We start from the raw sequence: 22,581 nt of genomic DNA, 5'->3' as shown, positions 1-22,581 counted from the left end.
TGAGTGGATTCTACACCAACAATAAGTAGACCGTACAGGAAACAGCTGGGTTGGCCCGGAGAAACAGCTGCTCAAGAAAAAAAGCCTTGAAGCGGGTAATATTGACAATCTACATGTGAACAATCAATCATCGACAACCCACGGCGATTTGATTGGACCTGAAGGGGATAGTGAAGCGTTGTTAGTTACCTGGTTCTGAACATAAGCGCTGGGTCCATGTTGACGGAGGCCATGCGACCCACGTGGCGGATCTCTTTGGCGATCATCCGCAGCTTCTCAAAGTTCACCAGGCCGTCCACTTTAGAGTCGTTCCCTGGGAAAGGACAAGTGACTATTAGTAATAACAGATTGATTAAGATGCCTTTAAAATAAATGTTTACCTTTATTTAACTAGATAAGTCAGTCGAGAACAAATTATTATTTTACAATGACAACCGACACCGGCCAAACCTTCCCCGGACAACACTGGGCCAATTGTGTGCCGAACCTACGGGACTCCCGATCACAGCCGGTTATGATAAAGCCCGGGATCGAATCAGGGTTTGTAATGATGCCTCTAGCACTGAGATGCAGTGCCTTAGACCACTATGCCACTCTGGGAAATATTGGCATTCAAATGAACAATTTAACTAAGTGCAACATCGTATACAGAAATGGTAGAACCAGCCAATGTTGTGCTGGTCTCTTGTCAAATGAACTTTAACTCATATTTTTCTTAACTACATTGTTGTTTAAGAAAATATTTACTAAATCAACTAAAGTTTGAAAAAGTAACCAAATAACAATAATGAGGCAAAAATACAGGGGGATACTGGTACCGAGTCAATGTGAGGGGGTACAGGTTAGTCAAGATAATATGTACAGTACCAGTCAAAAGCTTGGACACCTACTCATTCAAGAGTTTTTCTTTCTTTTTTTAAAACAATTTTCTACATTGTAGAATAATAGTGAAGACATCAAAACTATGGAATAACACATGGAATCATGTAGTAACCAAAAATTTGATATTATATTTTATATTTGAGATTCTTCAAATATCCACCCTTTGCCTTGACAGCTTTACAGATTCCTGGCATTCTCTCATCCAGCTTCATGAGGTAGTCACCTGGAATGCACTTCAATTAATAGGTGTGTCCCATTAAAAGTTAATTTGTGGAATTTCTTCCCTTCTTAATGCATTTGAGCCAATCAGTTGTTGTGACAAGGTCGGGGTGGAATACGGAAGATAGCTTTATTTGGTAAAAGACCAAGTCCATATTATAGCATGAACAGCTCAAATAAGCAAAGAGAAACAACAGTCCATCATTACTTTATGACATGAAGGTCAGTCAATCTGGAAAATGTCAAGAACTTTTAAGGTTTCTTCAAGTGCAGTCGCAAAAACCACCAAGCGCTATGATGAAACTGGCTCTCGTGAGGACCGCCACAGGTATGGAAGACCCAGGGTTACCTATGCTGCAGAGGATAAATTCAAATAAAATTCAATCTTAATGGTCACATACACATGGTTAGCAGATGTTAATGCGAGTGTAGCGAAATGCTTATGCTTCTAGTTCTGACTATGCAGTAATCTAACTAATTCACAACAACTACTTTATACATACAAATGTAAAGAGATGAATAGAATATGTTCATATAAATATATGGATGACCGATGGCGTGCGGCATAGGCAAGATGCAGTAGATGGTATAGAATACAGTATATACATATGAGATGATTAATGCAGGATATGTAAACATTAAAGCGCCGTTATTTAAAGTGACTAGTGACACCTTTATTAAGTCCATTTATTTAAGTAGCCAGAGATGTGAGTCTGTGTGTTGGCAGCAGCGCTCTATGTTAGTGATGGCTGTTTAACAGCCCGATGGCTTTGAGATAGAAGCTGTTTTTCCAGTCTCTCAGTCCCAGCTTTGATGCACCTGTACTGACTTCGCCTTCTGGATGATAGCAGTGTGCAACAGGCAGTGGATCAGGTGGTTGTTGTCCTTGATGATCTTTTTGGCATTCCTGTGACATCGGGTGCTGTAGGTGTCCTGGAGGGCAGATAGTTTTCCCCGGGTGATACATTGTGCAGACCGCACTACCATCTGGAGAGCCTTATGGTTGAGGGCGGTGCAATTGCCGTACCAGGCGGTGAGGATGCTCTCGATTGTGCATCTGTAAAAGTTTGTGAGTGTTTTAGATGACAAGACACATTTCTTCAGCCTCCTGAGGTTGAAGAGGTGCTGATGCGCCTTCTTCACCACGCTGTCTGTGTGGGTGGACCATTTCAGTTTGTCAGTGATTTGTACGTCAAGGAACTTAAAACATTTTTACCTTCACTACTGTCCCATCAATGTGGATGGGGGGGTGCTCCCTCTGCTTTTTCCTGAAGTCCATGATCATCTCCTTTGTTTTGTTGACATTGAGTGAGGTTATATTCCTGACACCACACTCCGAGGGCCCTCACCTTCTCCCCGTAGGCCGTCTCATCGCTGTTGGTAATCAGGCCTACCACTGTAATGTCGTCTGAAAATTTGATGATTGAATTGGAAGCGTGCATGGCCACACAGTCACGGGTGAACAGGGAGTACAGGAAAGGGCTGAGAACGCACCCTTGTGGGACCCCAGTGTTGAGAATCTCAATGTTTGTACAGTCGTCTCAAATAAAACTGTTAAGGACCTCAGCGTTACTCTGGACCCTGATCTCTATTTTGACGAACATATCAAGACTGTTTCAAGGACAGCTTTTTTCCATCTACGTAACATTGCAAAAATCTGATATTTTCTATCCAAAAAGGATGTAGAAAAATTCATCCATGCTTTTGTCACTTCTAGGTTAGACTACTGCAATGCTCTACTTTCCTGCTACCTGGATAAAGCACTAAAACTTCAGTTAGTGCTAAATGCGGCTGCTAGAACCCTGACTAGAACCAATGTTTTTATCATATTACTCCAGTGCTAGCCTTCCTAGACCGGCTTCCTATTAAGGCAAGGGTGGATTTCAAGGTTTTACTGCTAACCTACAAAGCATTACATGGGCTTGCTCCTACCCATACGCTACGGTCACAAGACACAGGCCTCCTGCGGCGACCTCGTTGTTTTGGGTCGGCCTCTGGGATAAGATCGCATGTCCAGGGTGGAGGTTCAAACAAAGGATCCACTTCGGGAAAGACGTATTCCTGGTCGTAATGATGGTAAGTTGACATTGCTTTTATATCCAATAGTTCTTCCTGGCTGTATGTAATAACACTTGTGATTTCCTGGGCTAATAATGTAAGAAATAGTACATTAAAAAAACAAATACCTGCCTAGATTTCTAAGTACCTGAAGCGAGGCGACTATCTCTGTCAGCGTCATCTCATCTCATCTCAGCCTCAAATTGCAGCCAAAATAAATGCTTCAGAGTTCAAGTAACAGACATCAACATCAACTGTTCAGAGGAGACTGGGTAAAATCAGGCATTCACGGTCGAAATTCTGCAAAGAAACCACTACTAAAGGACACCAATAAGAAGAAGAGAATTGCTTGGGCAAAGAAACACGAGCAATGGACACTAGACCGGTGGAAATCAGTCCTTTGGGTTCTGAGGAGTCCAAATGTGAGATTTTTGGTTCCAACCGCAGTGTCTTTGTTAGACGCAGAGTAGGTGAACGGATGACGTTCGCATGTGATGGTTCCCACCGTGAAGCATGGAGGAGGTGGTGTGATGGTCCTTTGCTGATGACAATGTCTGTGATTTATTTAGAATTCAAGGCACACTTAGCCAGCATGGCTACCACAGCATTCTGCAGCGATACGCCATCCTATCTGGTTTGTGCTTAGTGGGACTACCATTTGATGTTCAACAGGACAATGATCCAACACACCTCTAGGGTTTGTAAGGGATATTTGACCAAGGAGGAGAGTGATGGAGTCCTGCATCAGATGACGTGGCCTCCACAATCACCCTACCTCAACCCAATTGAGATGGTTTGGATCGCAGAGTGCAGGAAAAGCAGCTAACAAGTGCTCAACGTATGTGGGAACTCCTTCAAGACTGTTGGAAAAGCATTCCAGGTGAAGCTGGTTGAGAGAATGCCAAGTGTGTGCAAAGCTGTCAAGGCAATGGGTGGCTAATTTTAAGAATCTCAAATATAAAATAATAACAATTTTTTATGGTTACAACACTATTCCATGAGTGTTATTTCATAATATTGATGTCTTCACTATTATTCTACAATGTAGAAAATAGTAAAAATAAAGAAAACCCTTGAATGAGTAGGAGTGCCCAAACTTTTGTCTGGTACTGTATGTGTAGGTGGTGGGTCCAATGTAAATAGTCCAGCTAGCCATTTGATTAACTGTTCACTCGTCATATGGCTTGGGGATAGAACTTGTTAAGGAGCCTTTTGGACCTAGACTTAGCACTCCGGTACCGCTTGCAGTGCAGTCGCAGAGAGAACAGTTTATGACTAAGGTGGCTGGAGTCTTTTTGGAAACTAACCATTATTTCGTCCCTACATTATATCGGCATTGAACAAGTCACCCTCCCTAGGAGAGGGGGTGACCTTGACAATTTATTGTTTAAACTAGAAGCTGTCTGGATATTTCATTTAAAAACCATTGCTACCGTCGGTCTCAACGTAGACTTTGATCTAAAGCCATTCTTGCGATTTTGCTACTCATTGTAAATGTTTGTGGGCCTATGTAGCCAAATTCTATCTATGATCGTATGCTATCCATGAATGGTTTTTATGTGTTCTATTTATATCTGCAAATTAACCAATGACATCAAGCCATACCTAGCCATGATTACAGACACCTGTGTCCCCCCTTTGAAACTAGTGACTTGCAGTGTTTGTCATCATACACTGATGAAGACAGCTTGTCTGTTGAAAGGTTGGTTATTAGGTTATTCAATTATTGCATTTGAGCTCCTAAAGTGTGCGTCTCCTTTTCTTTTCCACTTCGCTAGCCAGCACCTCGCCGAAACAGGTGCATCTTTCTTTCACCTCCAGATGGCTGGAGTCTAACAATTTTTAGGGCCTTCCTCTGACACCGCCTGGTATAGTGGTCCTGGACGGCAGGAAGCTTGGCCCCAGTGATGTTCTGGGCCGTACGCACACCCCTTTTCTCCTGAGGGGGAATAGGCGACACTTGCTGAATCTGACATAGTGGAAAGGGAAAGGGAGAGGGGCTGGGGATGAGCTTTGGAAGAAGATTTGAGAAGGGCAATGGTTTTTCTTCCTTCAAATTTTACTCCACTCTCATTTTCACCTCATTTAACACTTGCTTTACATATCAAAAGGCAAATCTCAATAGGCGATCCAGGTATCATGACATAGCACAAGTAGTTGGGCCTATCCTCTTTTGCTCCGCTATGGTTCTTCAAGTAAGGGGGAGGCCAATGACATCAGAGGGCACCATCAGCCCAACTCCTTGAATGGCCAACTACATGAAGTTTTGCTCAAAACATTTATTTGTTTACCCTTAAGTGTGTGTATACTACTGTATTTATTTGTGGGATATTGTTTTTCAACAGGAAAAGTTTAAATATAGCTGGAGTGAGACAGCTTTGGATCTGGGTTCCAAGATGGTTTGGAACACATTTTGTGATCCAAAATGACTAGGTGTGTGACTGTCTACCTTCATGCAGGAAGGTGAGGTCCTTCTTGATGACGGGGAACAGGGGGATGATGGGAGGCTGGAGGTTCTGGTTGTTGAGCACATTGCGATACTTGGCCATGTTCCTGGATGGATCAAACAGGTCTTGCAGGTCCCCAAACAGCTTCTCGTACTTACTGGGCAGCTTCTCCCACGTGCCCCGGAGTCTAGATACTGGGGCCAGGTTCAGACCACTGTTGGGGGGGGGAGGACCACAGAAAGACAGCGAAGTTAGAATACTGATACAGTAGAGAAGGGGGCCATCTCTGGTTCCAGGCTTTTGTTCCAACCCCACACAAACATACTTGATTCAGCTAATTACAATTCAGTGGGCAGCTGTTCAGTAGAATCAGGTATGCAAGATTATGTTTGGAGTGAAAGCCTGCTTGCCTAACTGCTGAATTTGGTGTAAAACTCTTCCAAATCGGATTAACCCATCTACATCACAACAATACAACATGACCGCCGGGTCTCCTTTCGTACTCCTCCTCTCAGACCTCACCTAATGATGGAGAACATGGAGTTGAAGTTCTTGCACTCTCTACAATGGAGAGCTATCTTGATGAAATGCTTGACCGTCTTCATGCGCTTGAGCTGGTTGGGCTCCCGGGTCACCTCCGACGCCACCCAGAAGGTCTCCTGGTTGATAATCTCCTCGAAGCGCTTGAGGCAAAACGAGCCCGTCTTGGACTTGAGCTTGAACAGGTCGTCGATGTACTCGGTGGGCTCGATGGCGCAGAAGAGTTCGAAGGCGCGCATGGACAGCTGCGTGGCTACTTCCATGGTGGACAGCTGGAGGAGGGAGATCTGGCCTTCACGAAGGAGGTCCTGGGCGTCCTCGTCTGAACAGAGGGTCTCTGTCTCCATGTTGCTCTTCAGGTAGTATCTAGAGAAGAGCAGGGAGTTCCTTTACTATTCTCTCACATACACACAGGTATTCTATTGTACATAAATAAAATGGTCCATCTCCATTTTGCTCCTCTAATAGAATCATCTCAACACAAAGCACATATTTAAAATAGGTGTTTTTGTTGTTGGACTTATTCATCAAGTTGAGTAACTATTAACAAACACCTGATGTACTGTGACTTAAGTAAAAGTAGAAAAGGACAAGGTGTTTCATAAGAGGGGTGATTAAGATAGGAATGGTCAGGAGAAAGTCAGCACAAGGGGACTTTGTTATCTCTTGTAAAAGAGATGGTGCTAACCTGTATAAACAATGTGATCAATAAAACCTGTACTTACCTGCCACTGAGCTGTATCCTGTCTGCCAGCTTGGACAGCTGCTCCGGGAGCCGGCGCTGCTTAATGACGCCTTCCGGCGTGATGGACACATCACACAGCGAATAGGCTTCGGGCACTGCGGTCAGGGCAAACTCCCGGATGGCCTGGGCCACCACCTCTTTGGCCGTGGTGTCCTTACCGATCATGATGTATCGACTTTGCTGGTCTGCCTTGAACACCCGCAGCACCTGGTCTGACATGTCTGGATGGGGGGGGGGGGTTAAATAGGAATTACTCACACAATTCTCATGTCAGAATTCAGCAATTTCATTGTGGACAGTCACATCACTCAAGTACCATTGCTTTTTTATTTACCCAAGGTTACACCATAATTCACCATAACACCCCAAAACACACCAAAATTAGAATGAATGGGTCACTGCTAGTCACTTAACCTCAAAAAAGGTTACAGGATCAATTAGTTTCAAACTGTACTCCAAACATTTCAACAAAAATGTCAACAACTGATGTCTGCTAGAAGCCACGCTGACATGCTCAATGATCTACGGTGAGTTTGTGGAACTCATTTAGCCGACTAGAACTTTGAAAGAGCAGAGGGGCTGACTGACAGCATTGACAAGGACATGATTGTGCTTTCTACAGCCCAGTTAGATTCAGGCCTACGTAACCCATTAAAACACACTGATTTGCAGGCTGCTGTTATCAAGACACACATGCCCAGACCATAACCACAATTAGAAAACATTAACCCTTAAGACCCCAGATTTAGAAACACCATAGGAAGCTTGTGAAAGAAACAGCAGGTTGGCTTTGCAAAGAGGACAAGCGTTGTGTGGGCAGAACAAAAGCAGACCGATACTCACTCGTCACGACTGGGGCTGAAGGAACACAAAGAGTATATGTGTGGGAGAACATTAAAACGTGGGTCAAACATCTGGCGAATAATTTCCCTCGTTAGGAATGTATGAAAATAGACTGCCTCAAGAGAGATGACAGCCAAGTGGAGCTTATAGATGTGTAATGTACGCTTTATAACATATGGTTGTATATTAAAAGGTTCAAAGAGGAGTGTGTCTGTTGGTTCTCACCAGGCTGGTTGTTGAAGTCCAGGATGCGGTGGTGGGACTGCAGCAGGTCAGGGTTGCTGGACGACAGGCTGCCGCTGACTGGCAGCGCGGCCGGAATCTGTTTGGACTGCTTCAGGCCCACGATGCTGTCGTCCTGCGACTGGCCCACACCCACGTCGCTACGGAAACAGAGGGAGGGAGGGGTTGGAAAGTTCCACTGTCAGAGGATCGAGGGCAATGTTTTTACAGTAAAGTATATCAGAAAGAGAGGTTACACTGCTCAATACATCAAATTACAATTTATTTTTCACATGCGCCAAATACAACTCGTGTAGTAGACCTTAACGTGAAATGCTTACTTACAAGCCCTTAACAATACAGTTAAGAAAATATTTACATTTTTTTTTAAATAACCGACATTGTAAATAAGAATGTTCTTAACTGACTTGCCTAGTTAAATACATTTGTTATAAATACATCTTCATAAGAGGTGACACTGTTCAACACATCATCAACACAACACAAAAAACATGAATAAGTCGAGCCTATTTTATTCCACACTCCAGTCCTCTAACTTTGAAGCAACCTTTTCCATTGGTCTCGACCGTCTCTTACTTGTATGGTTTTGGGGGCAGGATGCTGGTGAGCGTCTTGTCAAAGATCTTCTTGAGCTTGTTCCTTCCCCCCACCGTGTTGGCTTTGGCCTTCTTGCTGGCCTTCTCCAGGCCCATCACCTGCATTGAGGAGACGGGGACAACATTACATTAGGCGTTAGGAACGTCTTTACTAAGATAAAACCAGGGACATATTCATTAGGCCACACCACAGCTAAATGTTTTACAACAAAAAAATAAAAACAAGCATTTCTGATTGGATAATGTCAGGTAGTACCTTTCTGTTTCAGTCCGTTTGGTGCCTAATGAATACGTCTTTGATAACATACAAAGCATTATGGGTACTGTAGTCCATAACATCACCTGCTCAACATCCACCGCCAGGTCAGGAATGGAGTAGCGCGAGCCCTTCTTGATATCCCCGATCTTGGGCAGGTGTGCCGGGGCGCCATTCTTGCGGTCCACCTCTGGCGGCTCCTCACCCTCTGCCTCGTGGTCGTGCTCTGGTCGGGCAAGGAGCTCCTTGAACACTGGGTGGATGAAACGGGGGAAACGCTATCAACAAGGCAGGTCCTACAGGCCACGAGTTTTGTCGTACATGGTCTATTGTTCAGTCGTGTGGTCAGATGTCACAAAGAGGGACTTAAGAAAATTACAATTGGCTCAGAACAGGGCAGCCCTGGCCCTTAAAAGTACACGGAGCGCTAACATTAATGACATGCATGCCAATCTCTCAGGGCTCAAAGGAGAGATTGACTTCGTCACTACTTGTTTTTGTAAGAAGTGTTGACAAGCTGAATGCACAGAGTGGTCTGTCTAAACTCCTAGCGCACAGCTTGGACACCCATGCATACCCCACAAGACATGTCACCAGAGGTCTCTTCACAATCCCCAAGTCAAGAACAGACTATGGGAGGCGAACAGTACTGCATAGAGCCCTGGCTACATGGAACTCTATTCCACAGTACTACATAGAGCCCTGGCTACATGGAACTCTATTCCACAGTACTACATAGAGCCCTGGCTACATGGAACTCTATTCCACAGAACTACATAGAGCCCTGGCTACATGGAACTCTATTCCACAGTACTACATAGATCCCTGGCAACACGGAACTTTAACTCCACAGTACTACATAGGGCCCTGGCTACATGGAACTCTATTACACATCAAGAAACCAACGCAAGCAGTAGAATAAGATGTAAAACACATAAAATACACCTTTTGGAACAGTGGGGACTGAAGAGACTCGCACAGGTACAGACACGCATACGCCCACAAATGCGAGCACACAAACTCTACACACACATTGCAATATTGCTTTATGATGGTATTATATATTTTGTATTGTAGATATGTAGTGGTGTAATGTTATATGATGTACAGTATTTTATTATTATGATTTGTGTGTAATGTAAGCATCTTAATGTGTTTGGACCCCAGGAAGAGGATCTGCTACCTTGTCAAGAACTAATGGGGATCCTTAATAATTACAAATACTGTGTGGAACATAAAAGCGTTACTGTTACTTATATTCTTCTATTAGTATTCAATTCATAGTTAGCCCTAATAACTCTTACCTAAAAGATTAGTTTTCACAGAAATTGACAAGTGGGTGTTGTTCCTCAGGATCTCATTGGCTTTCGTGAGCTGGACATTATCAAAGTTCTGCCCGTTCACCTCCAGAATCTGTTCAAAGACAAACAAAGATACCATTACATATACATTAACATTACATACAGTATCAGCCACTTCCTCAATCCTGTTAATTCATGCAGGTGTCAAATCCACAACTCTGATGATTTAAGCGCCAAAACGCCAACCAACTGAGTCATACCATCCCCCCCTTCTCTTCTGTTCCCATCTACCTAACCTCTACATTACTGGTCTCCATCCCCCTAACCTCTACATTACCAGTCTACCCCCCCCCCTTCTCTTCTGTTCCCATCTACCTAACCTCTACATTACTGGTCTCCATCTCCCTAACCTCTACATTACTGGTCTCCATCCCCCTAATCTCTACATTACTGGTCTCCATCCCCCTAACCTCTACATTACTGGTCTCCATCCCCTAACCTCTACATTACTGGTCTCCATCACCCTAACCTCTACATTACTGGTCTCCATCTAACCCTAACCTCCCCCTAACCTCTACATTACTGGTCTCCATCCCCTAACCTCTACATTACTGGTCTCCATCCCCTAACCTCTACATTACTGGTCTCCATCCCCCTAACCTCTACATTACTGGTCTCCATCCCCTAACCTCTACATTACTGGTCTCCATCCCCCTAACCTCTACATTACTGGTCTCCATCCCCCTAACCTCTACATTACTGGTCTCCATCCCCTAACCTCTACATTACTGGTCTCCATCCCCCTAACCTCTACATTACTGGTCTCCACCCCTGCTCTTCTGTTCCCATCTCCCTAACCTCTACCTTACTGGTCTCCATCTCCCTAACCTCTACCTTACTGGTCTCCATCCCCCTAACCTCTACATTACCAGTCTAAACCCCCCCTTCTGTTCCCATCTCCCTAACCTCTACATTACTGGTCTCCACCCCCTGCTCTTCTGTTCCCATCTCCCTAACCTCTACCTTACTGGTCTCCATCTCCCTAACCTCTACCTTACTGGTCTCCATCTCCCTAACATCTACATTACTGGTCTCCATCTCCCTAACCTCTACATTACTGGTCTCCATCTCCCCAACCTCTACATTACTGGTCTCCACCCCCTTGCTCTTCTGTTCCCATCTCCCTAACCTCTACATTACTGGTCTCCACCCCCTTGCTCTTCTGTTCCCATCTCCCTAACCTCTATATTCCTGGTCTCCACCCCCCTTCTCTTCTGTTCCCATCTCCCTAACCTCTACATTACTGGTCTCCACCCCCTTGCTCTTCTGTTCCCATCTCCCTAACCTCTATATTCCTGGTCTCCACCCCCCTTCTCTTCTGTTCCCATCTCCCTAACCTCTACATTCCTGGTCTCCACCCCCCTTCTCTTCTGTTCCCATCTCCCTAACCTCTACATTCCTGGTCTCCAACCCCTTTCTCTTCTGTTCCCATCTCCCTAACCTCTATATTCCTGGTCTCCATCTCCCCAACCTCTACATTACTGGTCTCCATCTCCCTAACCTCTACATTACTGGTCTCCATCCCCCTGCTCTTCTGTTCCCATCTCCCTAAACTCTACATTACTGGTCTCCACCCCTAACCTCTACATTCTTCCCCTCCCTAACCTCTACATTACTGGTCTCCATCTCCCTAACCTCTACATTACTGGTCTCCACCCCCCTGCTCTTCTGTTCCCATCTCCCTAACCTCTACCTTACTGGTCTCCATCTCCCTAACCTCTACATTACTGGTCTCCATCTCCCTAACCTCTACATTACTGGTCTCCATCTCCCTAACCTCTACCTCACGGGTCTCCATCTCCCTAACCTCTACCTCACTGGTCTCCATCTCCCTAACCTCTACCTCACTGGTCTCCATCTCCCTAACCTCTACCTTACTGGTCTCCATCTCCCTAACCTCTACATTACTGGTCTCCATCTCCCTAACCTCTACATTACTGGTCTCCACCCCCCTGCTCTTCTGTTCCCATCTCCCTAACCTCTACATTACTGGTCTCCACCTGCCCCTTCTCTTCCCCTCCCTAACCTCTACCTTACTGGTCTCCATCTCCCTAACCTCTACCTTACTGGTCTCCATCTCCCTAACCTCTACCTTTACTGGTCTCCATCTCCCTAACCTCTACCTTTACTGGTCTCCATCTCCCTAACCTCTACCTTTACTGGTCTCCATCTCCCTAACCTCTACCTTTACTGGTCTCCATCTCCCTAACCTCTACCTTTACTGGTCTCCATCTCCCTAACCTCTACCTTTACTGTTCTCCATCTAACCTCCATTAATCTAACCCTAACCTCTACCTTTACTGTTCTCCATCTCCCTAACCTCTACCTTTACTGGTCTCCATCTCCCTAACCTCTACCTTTACTGGTCTCCATCTCCCTAACCTCTACATTACTGGTCTCCATCCCCCTAACCTCTACATTACTGGTCTCCATCCCCCTAACCTCTACATTACTGGTCTCCATCCCCCCCCTAACTGGTCTCCCTCTACATTACTGGTCTCCATCCCCTAACCTCTACATTACTGGTCTCCATCCCCTAACCTCTACATTACTGGACTCCATCCCCTAACCTCTACATTACTGGTCTCCATCCCCCTAACCTCTACATTACTGGTCTCCATCCCCTAACCTCTACATTACTGGTCTCCATCCCCCTAACCTCTACATTACTGGTCTCCATCCCCCTAACCTCTACATTACTGGTCTCCATCCCCCTAACCTCTACATTACTGGTCTCCATCCCCCTAACCTCTACATTACTGGTCTCCACCCCCTCTCTTCTGTTCCCATCTCCCTAACCTCTACATTACTGGTCTCCACCCCCCTGCTCTTCTGTTCCCATCTCCCTAACCTCTACCTTACTGGTCTCCATCTCCCTAACCTCTACATTACTGGTCTCCATCTCCCTAACCTCTACATTACTGGTCTCCATCTCCCTAACATCTACCTTACTGGTCTCCATCTCCCTAACATCTACCTTACTGGTCTCCATCTCCCTAACCTCTACATTACTGGTCTCCACCCCCTTGCTCTTCTGTTCCCATCTCCCTAACCTCTACATTACTGGTCTCCACCCCCATGCTCTTCTGTTCCCATCTCCCTAACCTCCATATTCCTGGTCTCCACCCCCCTTCTCTTCTGTTCCCATCTCCCTAACCTCTACATTCCTGGTCTCCACCCCCGTTCTCTTCTGTTCCCATCTCCCTAACCTCTATATTCCTGGTCTCCATCTCCCCAACCTCTACATTACTGGTCTCCATCTCCCTAACCTCTACATTACTGGTCTCCACCCCTTGCTCTTCTGTTCCCATCTCCCTAACCTCTACATTACTGGTCTCCATCTCCCTAACCCCATGCTCTTCTGTTCCCATCTCCCTAACCTCCATATTACTGGTCTCCATGCTCTTCTGTTCCCATCTTCTCCATATTCTGGTTCCCATCTCCCTAACCTCTACATTCCTGGTCTCCACCCCCGTTCTCTTCTGTTCCCATCTCCCTAACCTCTATATTCCTGGTCTCCATCTCCCCAACCTCTACATTACTGGTCTCCATCTCCCTAACCTCTACATTACTGGTCTCCACCCCCCTGCTCTTCTGTTCCCATCTCCCTAACCTCTACATTACTGGTCTCCACCTGCCCCTTCTCTTCCCCTCCCTAACCTCTACCTTACTGGTCTCCATCCCCTAACCTCTACCTTACTGGTCTCCATCCCCCTAACCTCTACCTTACTGGTCTCCATCCCCCTAACCTCTACATTACTGGTCTCCATCCCCCTAACCTCTACATTACTGGTCTCCATCCCCCTAACCTCTACATTACTGGTCTCCATCCCCTAACCTCTACATTACTGGTCTCCATCCCCCTAACCTCTACATTACTGGTCTCCATCCCCCTAACCTCTACATTACTGGTCTCCATCCCCCCCCTAACTGGTCTCCATCTAACTCTTACTGGACTCCATACTCCTAACCTCTACATTACTGGACTCCATACTCCTAACCTCTACATTACCAGTCTAAATGGTCTCCCCCCCTCTCTTCTGTTCCCATCTCCCTAACCTCTACATTACTGGTCTCCACCCCCTGCTCTTCTGTTCCCATCTCCTTAACCTCTACCTTACTGGTCTCCATCTCCCTAACCTCTACATTACTGGTCTCCATCTCCCTAACCTCTACATTACTGGTCTCCATCTCCCTAACCTCTACATTACTGGTCTCCATCTCCCTAACCTCTACCTCACTGGTCTCCATCTCCCTAACCTCTACATTACTGGTCTCCACCCCCCTGCTCTTCTGTTCCCATCTCCCTAACCTCTACATTACTGGTCTCCACCCCCCTGCTCTTCTGTTCCCATCTCCCTAACCTCTACCTTACTGGTCTCCATCTCCCTAACCTCTACCTTACTGGTCTCCATCTCCCTAACCTCTACCTTACTGGTCTCCATCTCCCTAACCTCTACCTTTACTGGTCTCCATCTCCCTAACCTCCCTAACCTCTACCTTTACTGGTCTCCATCTCCCTAACCTCTACCATTACTGGTCTCCATCTCCCTAACCTCTACCTTTACTGTTCTCCATCTCCCTAACCTCCCTAACCTCTACCTTTACTGTTCTCCATCTCCCTAACCTCTACCTTTACTGTTCTCCATCTCCCTAACCTCTACCTTTACTGGTCTCCATCTCCCTAACCTCTACCTTTACTGGTCTCCATCTCCCTAACCTCTACCTTTACTGGTCTCCATCTCCCTAACCTCTACCTTTACTGGTCTCCATCTCCCTAACCTCTACCTTTACTGGTCTCCATCTCCCTAACCTCTACCTTTACTGGTCTCCATCTCCCTAACCTCTACCTTTACTGGTCTCCATCTCCCTAACCTCTACCTTTACTGGTCTCCATCTCCCTAACCTCTACCTTTACTGGTCTCCATCTCCCTAACCTCTACCTTTACTGGTCTCCATCTCCCTAACCTCTACCTTTACTGGTCTCCATCTCCCTAACCTCTACCTTTACTGGTCTCCATCTCCCTAACCTCTACCTTTACTGGTCTCCATCTCCCTAACCTCTACCTTTACTGGTCTCCATCTCCCTAACCTCTACCTTTACTGGTCTCCATCTCCCTAACCTCTACCTTTACTGGTCTCCATCTCCCTAACCTCTACCTTTACTGGTCTCCATCTCCCTAACCTCTACCTTTACTGGTCTCCATCTCCCTAACCTCTACCTTTACTGGTCTCCATCTCCCTAACCTCTACCTTTACTGGTCTCCATCTCCCTAACCTCTACCTTTACTGGTCTCCATCTCCCTAACCTCTACCTTTACTGGTCTCCATCTCCCTAACCTCTACCTTTACTGGTCTCCATCTCCCTAACCTCTACCTTTACTGGTCTCCATCTCCCTAACCTCTACCTTTACTGGTCTCCATCTCCCTAACCCACAGTGCTGATGGCGCAAATCGGGTCTAATGGCCGTTTCTGGGTCAGTACTTAAAGAAACACTGGTCATAGGTTCGGCAAAAAAGGTCTCGTTAAGATGAAAAGGGGAGTGAGATTGATAAGAGTATTTGGACTCTCGTGTTAGAGCCACTCATTGAGAAGGTTAGACAGGAGTATTGCAAGAGTAAACATACTTTGCAAGATGTTATGGTTCACATTTCCTTTGGGAAGCAGCTGCAAGAAAGAGTTTAAGTTTATGCCAAAACAAAGCATAGCCAAACAGGGTTTTCAAGCTGGCATCCTGGATTTAACGTAGGATCTTTTGCAAAGTATGAAAAATCACCAGTGAGCAAACTAGTCTAGTGAATCAGCACATCGTGGTAGCTGTCTGATGAGTGTTGAGCTTTCTGATGCAAAACAAGGTGGCATCAATCAGGTGGATGCTACATTGCTAGGGGATGAGGGAAGTTTCCCAACCTTTCTATGTAATGCATTTTGAACATATGAAAAAACGCTATGAAAAGAATATCATTCTCGTTACTTCACCTGGTCTCCTCGTTTAAGGCCGGCCTCCGCGGCCTTGCTTCCAGGCTCCACGCTGTCGATGAAGATGCGGAAGCCCTTCTCGGAGCCCCCCAGCAGGGTGAAGGCTAGCGGGGCCTCCCTGGATGGCTTGGTCAGTGTCACTAGTCGCAGTTTGGCTTTAGCAGCGCAGGCAATGTTTAACAGTCTAAGGTGGCCGTACATTTTCTGTAAAGGAAAACTATGTTTAGTACTGTTATATTGCTCAATTCAGAGTTTGTGTTCATTTTTTGTATCTCAACTTTGTTACTATGTGGAATGAAATTAAAATTCTAAATGAAATAATCTTTAGCATTTTAAATAGTGAAATAAGAGGCTAGCGTAAGGCAAACATTTGGACAATTTGAATGCTTTGATAATATATAATGAGGAGTAATGTTGAAACTGGACATGAAACCTGCTGTACTGTTGAAACTGGACATGAAACCGGCTGTACTGTTGAAACTGGACATGAAACCGGCTGTAATGTTGAAACTGGACATGAAACCTGCTGTACTGTTGAAACTGGACATGAAACCGGCTGTAATGTTGAAACTGGACATGAAACCTGCTGTACTGTTGAAACTGGACATGAAACCGGCTGTAATGTTGAAACTGGACATGAAACCGGCTGTAATGTTGAAACTGGACATGAAACCGGCTGTAATGTTGAAACTGGACATGAAACCGGCTGTAATGTTGAAACTGGACATGAAACCGGCTGTAATGTTGAAACTGGACATGAAACCGGCAGTAATGTTGAAACTGGACATGAAACCGGCTGTAATGTTGAAACTGGACATGAAACCGTCTGTAATGTTGAAACTGGGCATGAAACCGTCTGTAATGTTGAAACTGGGCATGAAACCGTCTGTAATGTTGAAACTGGGCAGGAAACCCACTGTAATGTTGAAACTGGATATGAAACACGCTGTAATGTTGAAACTAGATATGAAACACGCTGTGATGTTGAAACTAGATATGAAACACGCTGTAATGTTGAAACTAGTTATGAAACACGCTGTGATGTTGAAACTAGATATGAAACACGCTGTGATGTTGAAACTAGATATGAAACAAGCTGTGATGTTGAAACTAGATATGAAACACGCTGTAATGTTGAAACTAGACATGAAACACGCTGTAATGTTGAAACTAGTTATGAAACACGCTGTAATGTTGAAACTAGTTATGAAACAAGCTGTAATGTTGAAACTAGATATGAAACACGCTGTAATGTTGAAACTAGATATGAAACACGCTGTAATGTTGAAACTAGTTATGAAACACGCTGTAATGTTGAAACTAGACATGAAACCGTCTGTAATGTTGAAACTAGACATGAAACCGTCTGTAATGTTGAAACTAAATATGAAACACGCTGTGATGTTGAAACTAGATATGAAACACGCTGTGATGTTGAAACTAGATATGAAACAAGCTGTGATGTTGAAACTAGATAGGAAACACGCTGTAATGTTGAAACTAGATATGAAACACGCTGTAATGTTGAAACTAGATATGAAACACCCTGTAATGTTGAAACTAGATATGAAACACCCTGTAATGTTGAAACTAGATATGAAACCGTCTGTAATGTTGAAACTAGATATGAAACCGTCTGTAATGTTGAAACTAGACATGAAACAGTCTGTAATGTTGAAACTAGATATGAAACACGTTGTGATGTTGAAACTAGATATGAAACATGCTATGCTTAACTGAGACACGGACCTCTCTCTCCAGATTGTTCTCAAACTCTTCAAGAAAGTGAGTCATTGCAGGGTCGCCTTCAAAGTCATTGAAGTGATTGTTCACCCACAGCAAGACTACCCGTGTAACCTGGGGATGCAAGAAGAAAGTCAGATACATTCAAAGTAAAACATAAGTGGATGGGCATGGGCTTGGATTGAATGTTAGCTTGTTATATACATTTATTCAAATGTAGCTGTGTGTGTGTGTGTGTGTGTGTGTGTGTGTGTGTGTGTGTGTGTGTGTGTGTGTGTGTGTGTGTGTGTGTGTGTGTGTGTGTGTGTGTGTGTGTGTGTGTGTGTGTGTGTGTGTGTGTGTGTGTGTGTGCTGTATGTACACTTCCGGTCAAAAGTTTTAGAACACCTACCTCATTCAAGGTTTACTTTTTATTTGTAATATTTTCTACATTGTAGAATAGTAGTGAAGACATCCAAACTATGAAATAACATATGGAACAATGTTTTAAACAAAAAAAAATTAAATAAAAAAAGATTTAATATTTTTCAAACAGCCACCCTTTGCCTTGATGACAGGTTTGCACAGACTTGGTATTCTCTCAACCAGATTCATTATGTAGTCACCTGGAATGCATTTCAATTAACAGCTGTACCTTTTTAAAAGTTCATTTGTGTATTTTATTTTTTTCTTAATGCGTTTCAGCCAATCAATTGTGTTGTGACAAGGTGGGGGAGTATACAGAAGATGGTCTTTTAACAGATAGGGCCAAGTCCATATTAAGGCAAGAACAGCTCAAATAAGCAAATAGAAACAACAGTCCATCATTACTTTAAGACATGAAGGTCAATCAATACGGAACATTTCAGGAACTTTGAAAGTTTCTTCAAGTGCCGTCTCAAAAACCATCAAGCTCTATGATGAAACTGGCTCTCATGAGGACCGCCACAGAAATGGAAGACTCAGAGTTGCCTCTGTTGAAGAGGATTTTTTAAATTTCATTTTAAATTTTATTTCAGGATGAGTTCATTAGAGTTACCAGCCTCAGGAATTGCAGCCCAAATAAATGCTTCACAGAATTCAAGTAACAGACATCTCAACATCAACTGTTCAGAGGAGACTGCGTGAATCAGGCCTTGATGGTCGAATTGCCACAAAGAAACCACTACTAAAGGACACCAATAATAAGAAGAGACTTGCTTGGGCAAAGAAATACGAGCAACGGACATTAGACCAGTGGAACTCTGCCCTTTGGTTTGGAGTCCAAATGGGAGATTAATCGGGTCCAACCGTCGTGTCTTTGTGAGACGTGGTGTAGGTGAACGGATGATCTCTGCATGTGTATTTCCAACCGTAAAGCATGGAGGTGGTGTTACGGTGTGGGTGTGGGGATGCTTAGCTGGTGACACGGTCTGTGATTTATTTAGAATTCAAGGCACACTTAACCAGAATGGCTTCCACAGCATTCTGCAGTGATATGCCATCCCATCTGGTTTGTGCTTAACGGGACAATAATTTGTTTTTCAACAGGACAATGACCCAACACACCTCCAGACTATGTAAGGGCTTTTTGAACAAAGAGAGTGATGGAGTGCTGCATCAGATGACCTGGCCTCCACAATACCCTGACCTCAACCAAATTGAGATGGTTTGGGATGAGTCAGACCGCAGAGTGAAGGAAAAGCAGCCAACCGGTGCTCAGCATATGTGGGAATTCCTTCAAGACTGTTGGAAAAGCATTCCAGGTGAAGCTGGTTGAGAGAATGCCAAGCGTGTGCAAAGCGATAAAGGTAAAAGGTAAATAATCTCAAATTATATTATATTTGTTTAACACTTTTTTTGGTTACTACACGATACCCTGTGTTATTTAATAGTTTTGATGTCTTCACTATTATTCTACAATGTATAACATAGTAATACAAAACTAAAATAAAAACTTCAATGAGTAGGTGTTCTAAAACATTTGAAAGATGGAGTATGTAAGCATGCATGCATCTGTGATATTATCAATGCTTTATCTATTACTGATGTTAAGTACCGTCTAGCTTCCATTACAAATAAAATGACAAAAATAATACTTATCTGAAAAAGGATAGTAAAGTGAACTGGGATCTGACCTTGTCCCTGAGGCTTGGGTCGTGGAACCACTCGAGGAGCTTGTTGCCCACGACCATGGGGCTGGAGAGGAAAGTCCTGTAGGTCAACAGGAAGTCCTCGATGTAGGTGGGGTCCACCACAGAGTGCTCCTCTACCAGGTGCATAGTCAGACGCTCCTTCGTGCCCTATAGGAGACGGTGTATATTATCCTTTAGGTAACACTAAACGTCATATACATGGGCATTCATAACACCTGTCATAACACCTGTATGTCATGACACCTTTATTTGGAAGATGTGGTTTGGAGTCTAAAGGCTTACTCAATAATGAATGAACTCACCTTGATGACGATGTGTCCCTTCCTGGTGCCGGTGCGGTCCAGCTCACGGTGCTCCTTGACCATGACGATCTCGCCCTCCTCCTCCACCTTCTGCATGTTCTTCTCCACCTGGTTGAGGATGCAGCAGTAGTCCTGCTGCGCTATGCACACAAACTGGAACATAGGTGGAGGGAGAGAGAAAGTGAAATAGGAGGAAGTGAAAGAGAGAAAGTGAAAGAGAGAAAGTGAAAGAGAGAAATGAAACACAAAGTGAGAGAGAAAGTGAAATAGGAGGAAGTGAAAGAGAAAGTGAAAGAGAAAGTGAAAGAGAAAGTGAAAGAGCGTAGTAGTTAACTTGGGGACATAACGCTTTTTAGATCAACATGCCTGAGATATATTTTGAGCGAATCTATTTTAAGACACCAATTAAATAAACACTCTCTCTTAGTGAATTAACTCAGCGTCTTCATTTAATTGGTTGGTACCTACTGGACAATGTATGGTGAACAAAAATATAAACGCAACATGTAAAATGTTGGTCCCATGTTTCATGAGCTGAAATAAAAGACCGTCTAAATATTCTATACGCTCAAAAAGCTTATTTCTCTCAAATGTGTTTACATCCTTGTTAGTGAGCATTTCTCCTTTGTAGCATATCAAGAACATGATTAAACAGTATGATCATTACACAGGTAAACCTTGTGCTGGGGACAATAAAAGGTCACTCGTAAAATGTGTAGTTTTGTCACACAATGCAACAGATGTCTTAAGTTTTGGAGGCAGAGGACAATTGGAATGCTGACTGCAGGAATGTCCACCAGAGCTGTTGCCAGAGAATTTAATGTTAACTTCTCTACCAATGTCGTTTTAGAGAATTTGGCAGCACATCCAACCGGCCTCACAACCACAGACCATGTGTAACCACATCAGCACAGGACAGGACCACAATTGGCCCAGTGTCGACTGGGTTTGGCCGGTGTAGGCAGTAATTGTAAATTAAAATTCATTTTTAACCGACTTCACTACTTAAATAAGGGTAAAAAAAAAATGTCAAGCCGGCTTTAAAATGCAACAGCCTAATTGAGTAAGTAACAGGGGTGGAGTATATAACACTATTCAATATATGGGAGAGAAGGCCCGTATGACAGGCCAATCAACCGATTGGCTATTATGATGGACTGGCTCAGTGCTGAGCCTTACCTGACAGTCGTCCACCTTAGTCTTCATCACTCCCTTCATGTACTCCTTCTCTATGGTAGGGGAGACCCCGAAGCTGTTGCCCATACACAGGATCTCAGGCCTGGCCTCAGGGTACGTCACCTCCACCGAGCCATTCAGGATCACTGACCACGAGTCCAGCTGAGTTTGGAAAGACCACAACCACAAACAGTTAACAGTCAGAAATACTCAGTGATCATTCAGTGAGTAGAGAAATACTCAGTGATCATTCAGTGACAGTAGAGTCCTCGGGGACTGGAGTGGTGTCACTTTGTCCCCATCCCGAGTGCAAAACAGCTGATGCATTCTAAAGTGAAGATCCTGATTAGTTGATTATGGAGTCAGGACATGTTAGTTGGGACGGGGGCAAAAGTGTGACACTAACCAGGCCCCCAGGGGACTGGAGTTACCCATCCCTGGTTTAATATCAGGCTGGGATCACATGTTAAAGGAAGATGAAGACAGCTATGACGCTTTAAATACATTGTTTAATCACAATTAGCCTTAAGCAATTAGTTTGCCATCAGCTATTAGTTAGCCGTTAGTTAAATCAAAAATTATGAGTCACATGCGCCGAATACAACAGTGAAATGCTTACTTATGAGTCCCTAACCAACAACGCAGCACAGATAAGAAATAAAAGTAACAGGAAATTAAAGAGCAGCAGTGAAATAACAAAAGCGAAAGGATATACAGGGGGGGTACTGGGGCACCGTTTAGTCGAGGTAAAACGTACATGTAGGTTGGGTTATTTATAATGTACAGTTGAAGTCGGAAGTTTACATCCACTTAGGTTGGAGTCATTAAAACTTGTTTTTCAACCACCCCACAAATTTCTTGTTACCAAACGAGTTTTGGCAAGTCGGTTAGGACATCTACTTTGTGAATGACAAGTAATTTTTCCAACAATTGTTTACAGACAGATTATTTCACTTATAATTCACTGCATCACAATTCATGTGGGTCAGAAGTTTACATACACTAAGTTGACTGTGCCTTTAAATAGCTTGGGAAATTCCAGAAAATGACGCCATGGCTTTCGAAGCATCTGATAG

The 22,581-nt window shown here is 44.2% G+C and overlaps 1 protein-coding gene across 14 annotated transcripts in view; it reads right to left on the bottom strand.

The window, feature by feature from the left end:
- Positions 1 to 22,581, bottom strand: part of LOC123993519 (rap guanine nucleotide exchange factor 2-like) — a 157,443-nt gene that overhangs the window by 15,248 nt on the left and 119,614 nt on the right. For 7 of the 14 annotated variants that reach the window (XM_046295737.1, XM_046295745.1, XM_046295741.1 and 4 more), the window contains 14 exons: positions 21,509 to 21,667; positions 20,330 to 20,482; positions 20,010 to 20,174; positions 17,908 to 18,027; positions 16,171 to 16,374; positions 10,134 to 10,242; positions 8,916 to 9,082; positions 8,554 to 8,672; positions 7,960 to 8,117; positions 7,735 to 7,749; positions 6,872 to 7,112; positions 6,129 to 6,512; positions 5,609 to 5,820; positions 190 to 313 (listed from right to left, as the gene is read on the bottom strand). In XM_046295737.1, coding sequence (XP_046151693.1) covers positions 190 to 313; positions 5,609 to 5,820; positions 6,129 to 6,512; positions 6,872 to 7,112; positions 7,735 to 7,749; positions 7,960 to 8,117; positions 8,554 to 8,672; positions 8,916 to 9,082; positions 10,134 to 10,242; positions 16,171 to 16,374; positions 17,908 to 18,027; positions 20,010 to 20,174; positions 20,330 to 20,482; positions 21,509 to 21,667 — 2,330 coding nt within the window. Of the gene's footprint in view, positions 1 to 189; positions 314 to 5,608; positions 5,821 to 6,128; positions 6,513 to 6,867; positions 7,113 to 7,734; positions 7,750 to 7,959; positions 8,118 to 8,553; positions 8,673 to 8,915; positions 9,083 to 10,133; positions 10,243 to 16,170; positions 16,375 to 17,907; positions 18,028 to 20,009; positions 20,175 to 20,329; positions 20,483 to 21,508; positions 21,668 to 22,581 lie in introns of those variants that run through there. The other 7 variants (XM_046295742.1, XM_046295744.1, XM_046295746.1 and 4 more) reach the window with 4 other exon arrangements.

Source organism: Oncorhynchus gorbuscha, linkage group LG13, assembly GCF_021184085.1.
Source record: "Oncorhynchus gorbuscha isolate QuinsamMale2020 ecotype Even-year linkage group LG13, OgorEven_v1.0, whole genome shotgun sequence".
Lineage (NCBI taxonomy): Eukaryota > Metazoa > Chordata > Actinopteri > Salmoniformes > Salmonidae > Oncorhynchus > Oncorhynchus gorbuscha.
Note: the sequence above shows the minus strand (reverse complement) of the source record. Positions and strands in the feature narration are given on the sequence as shown.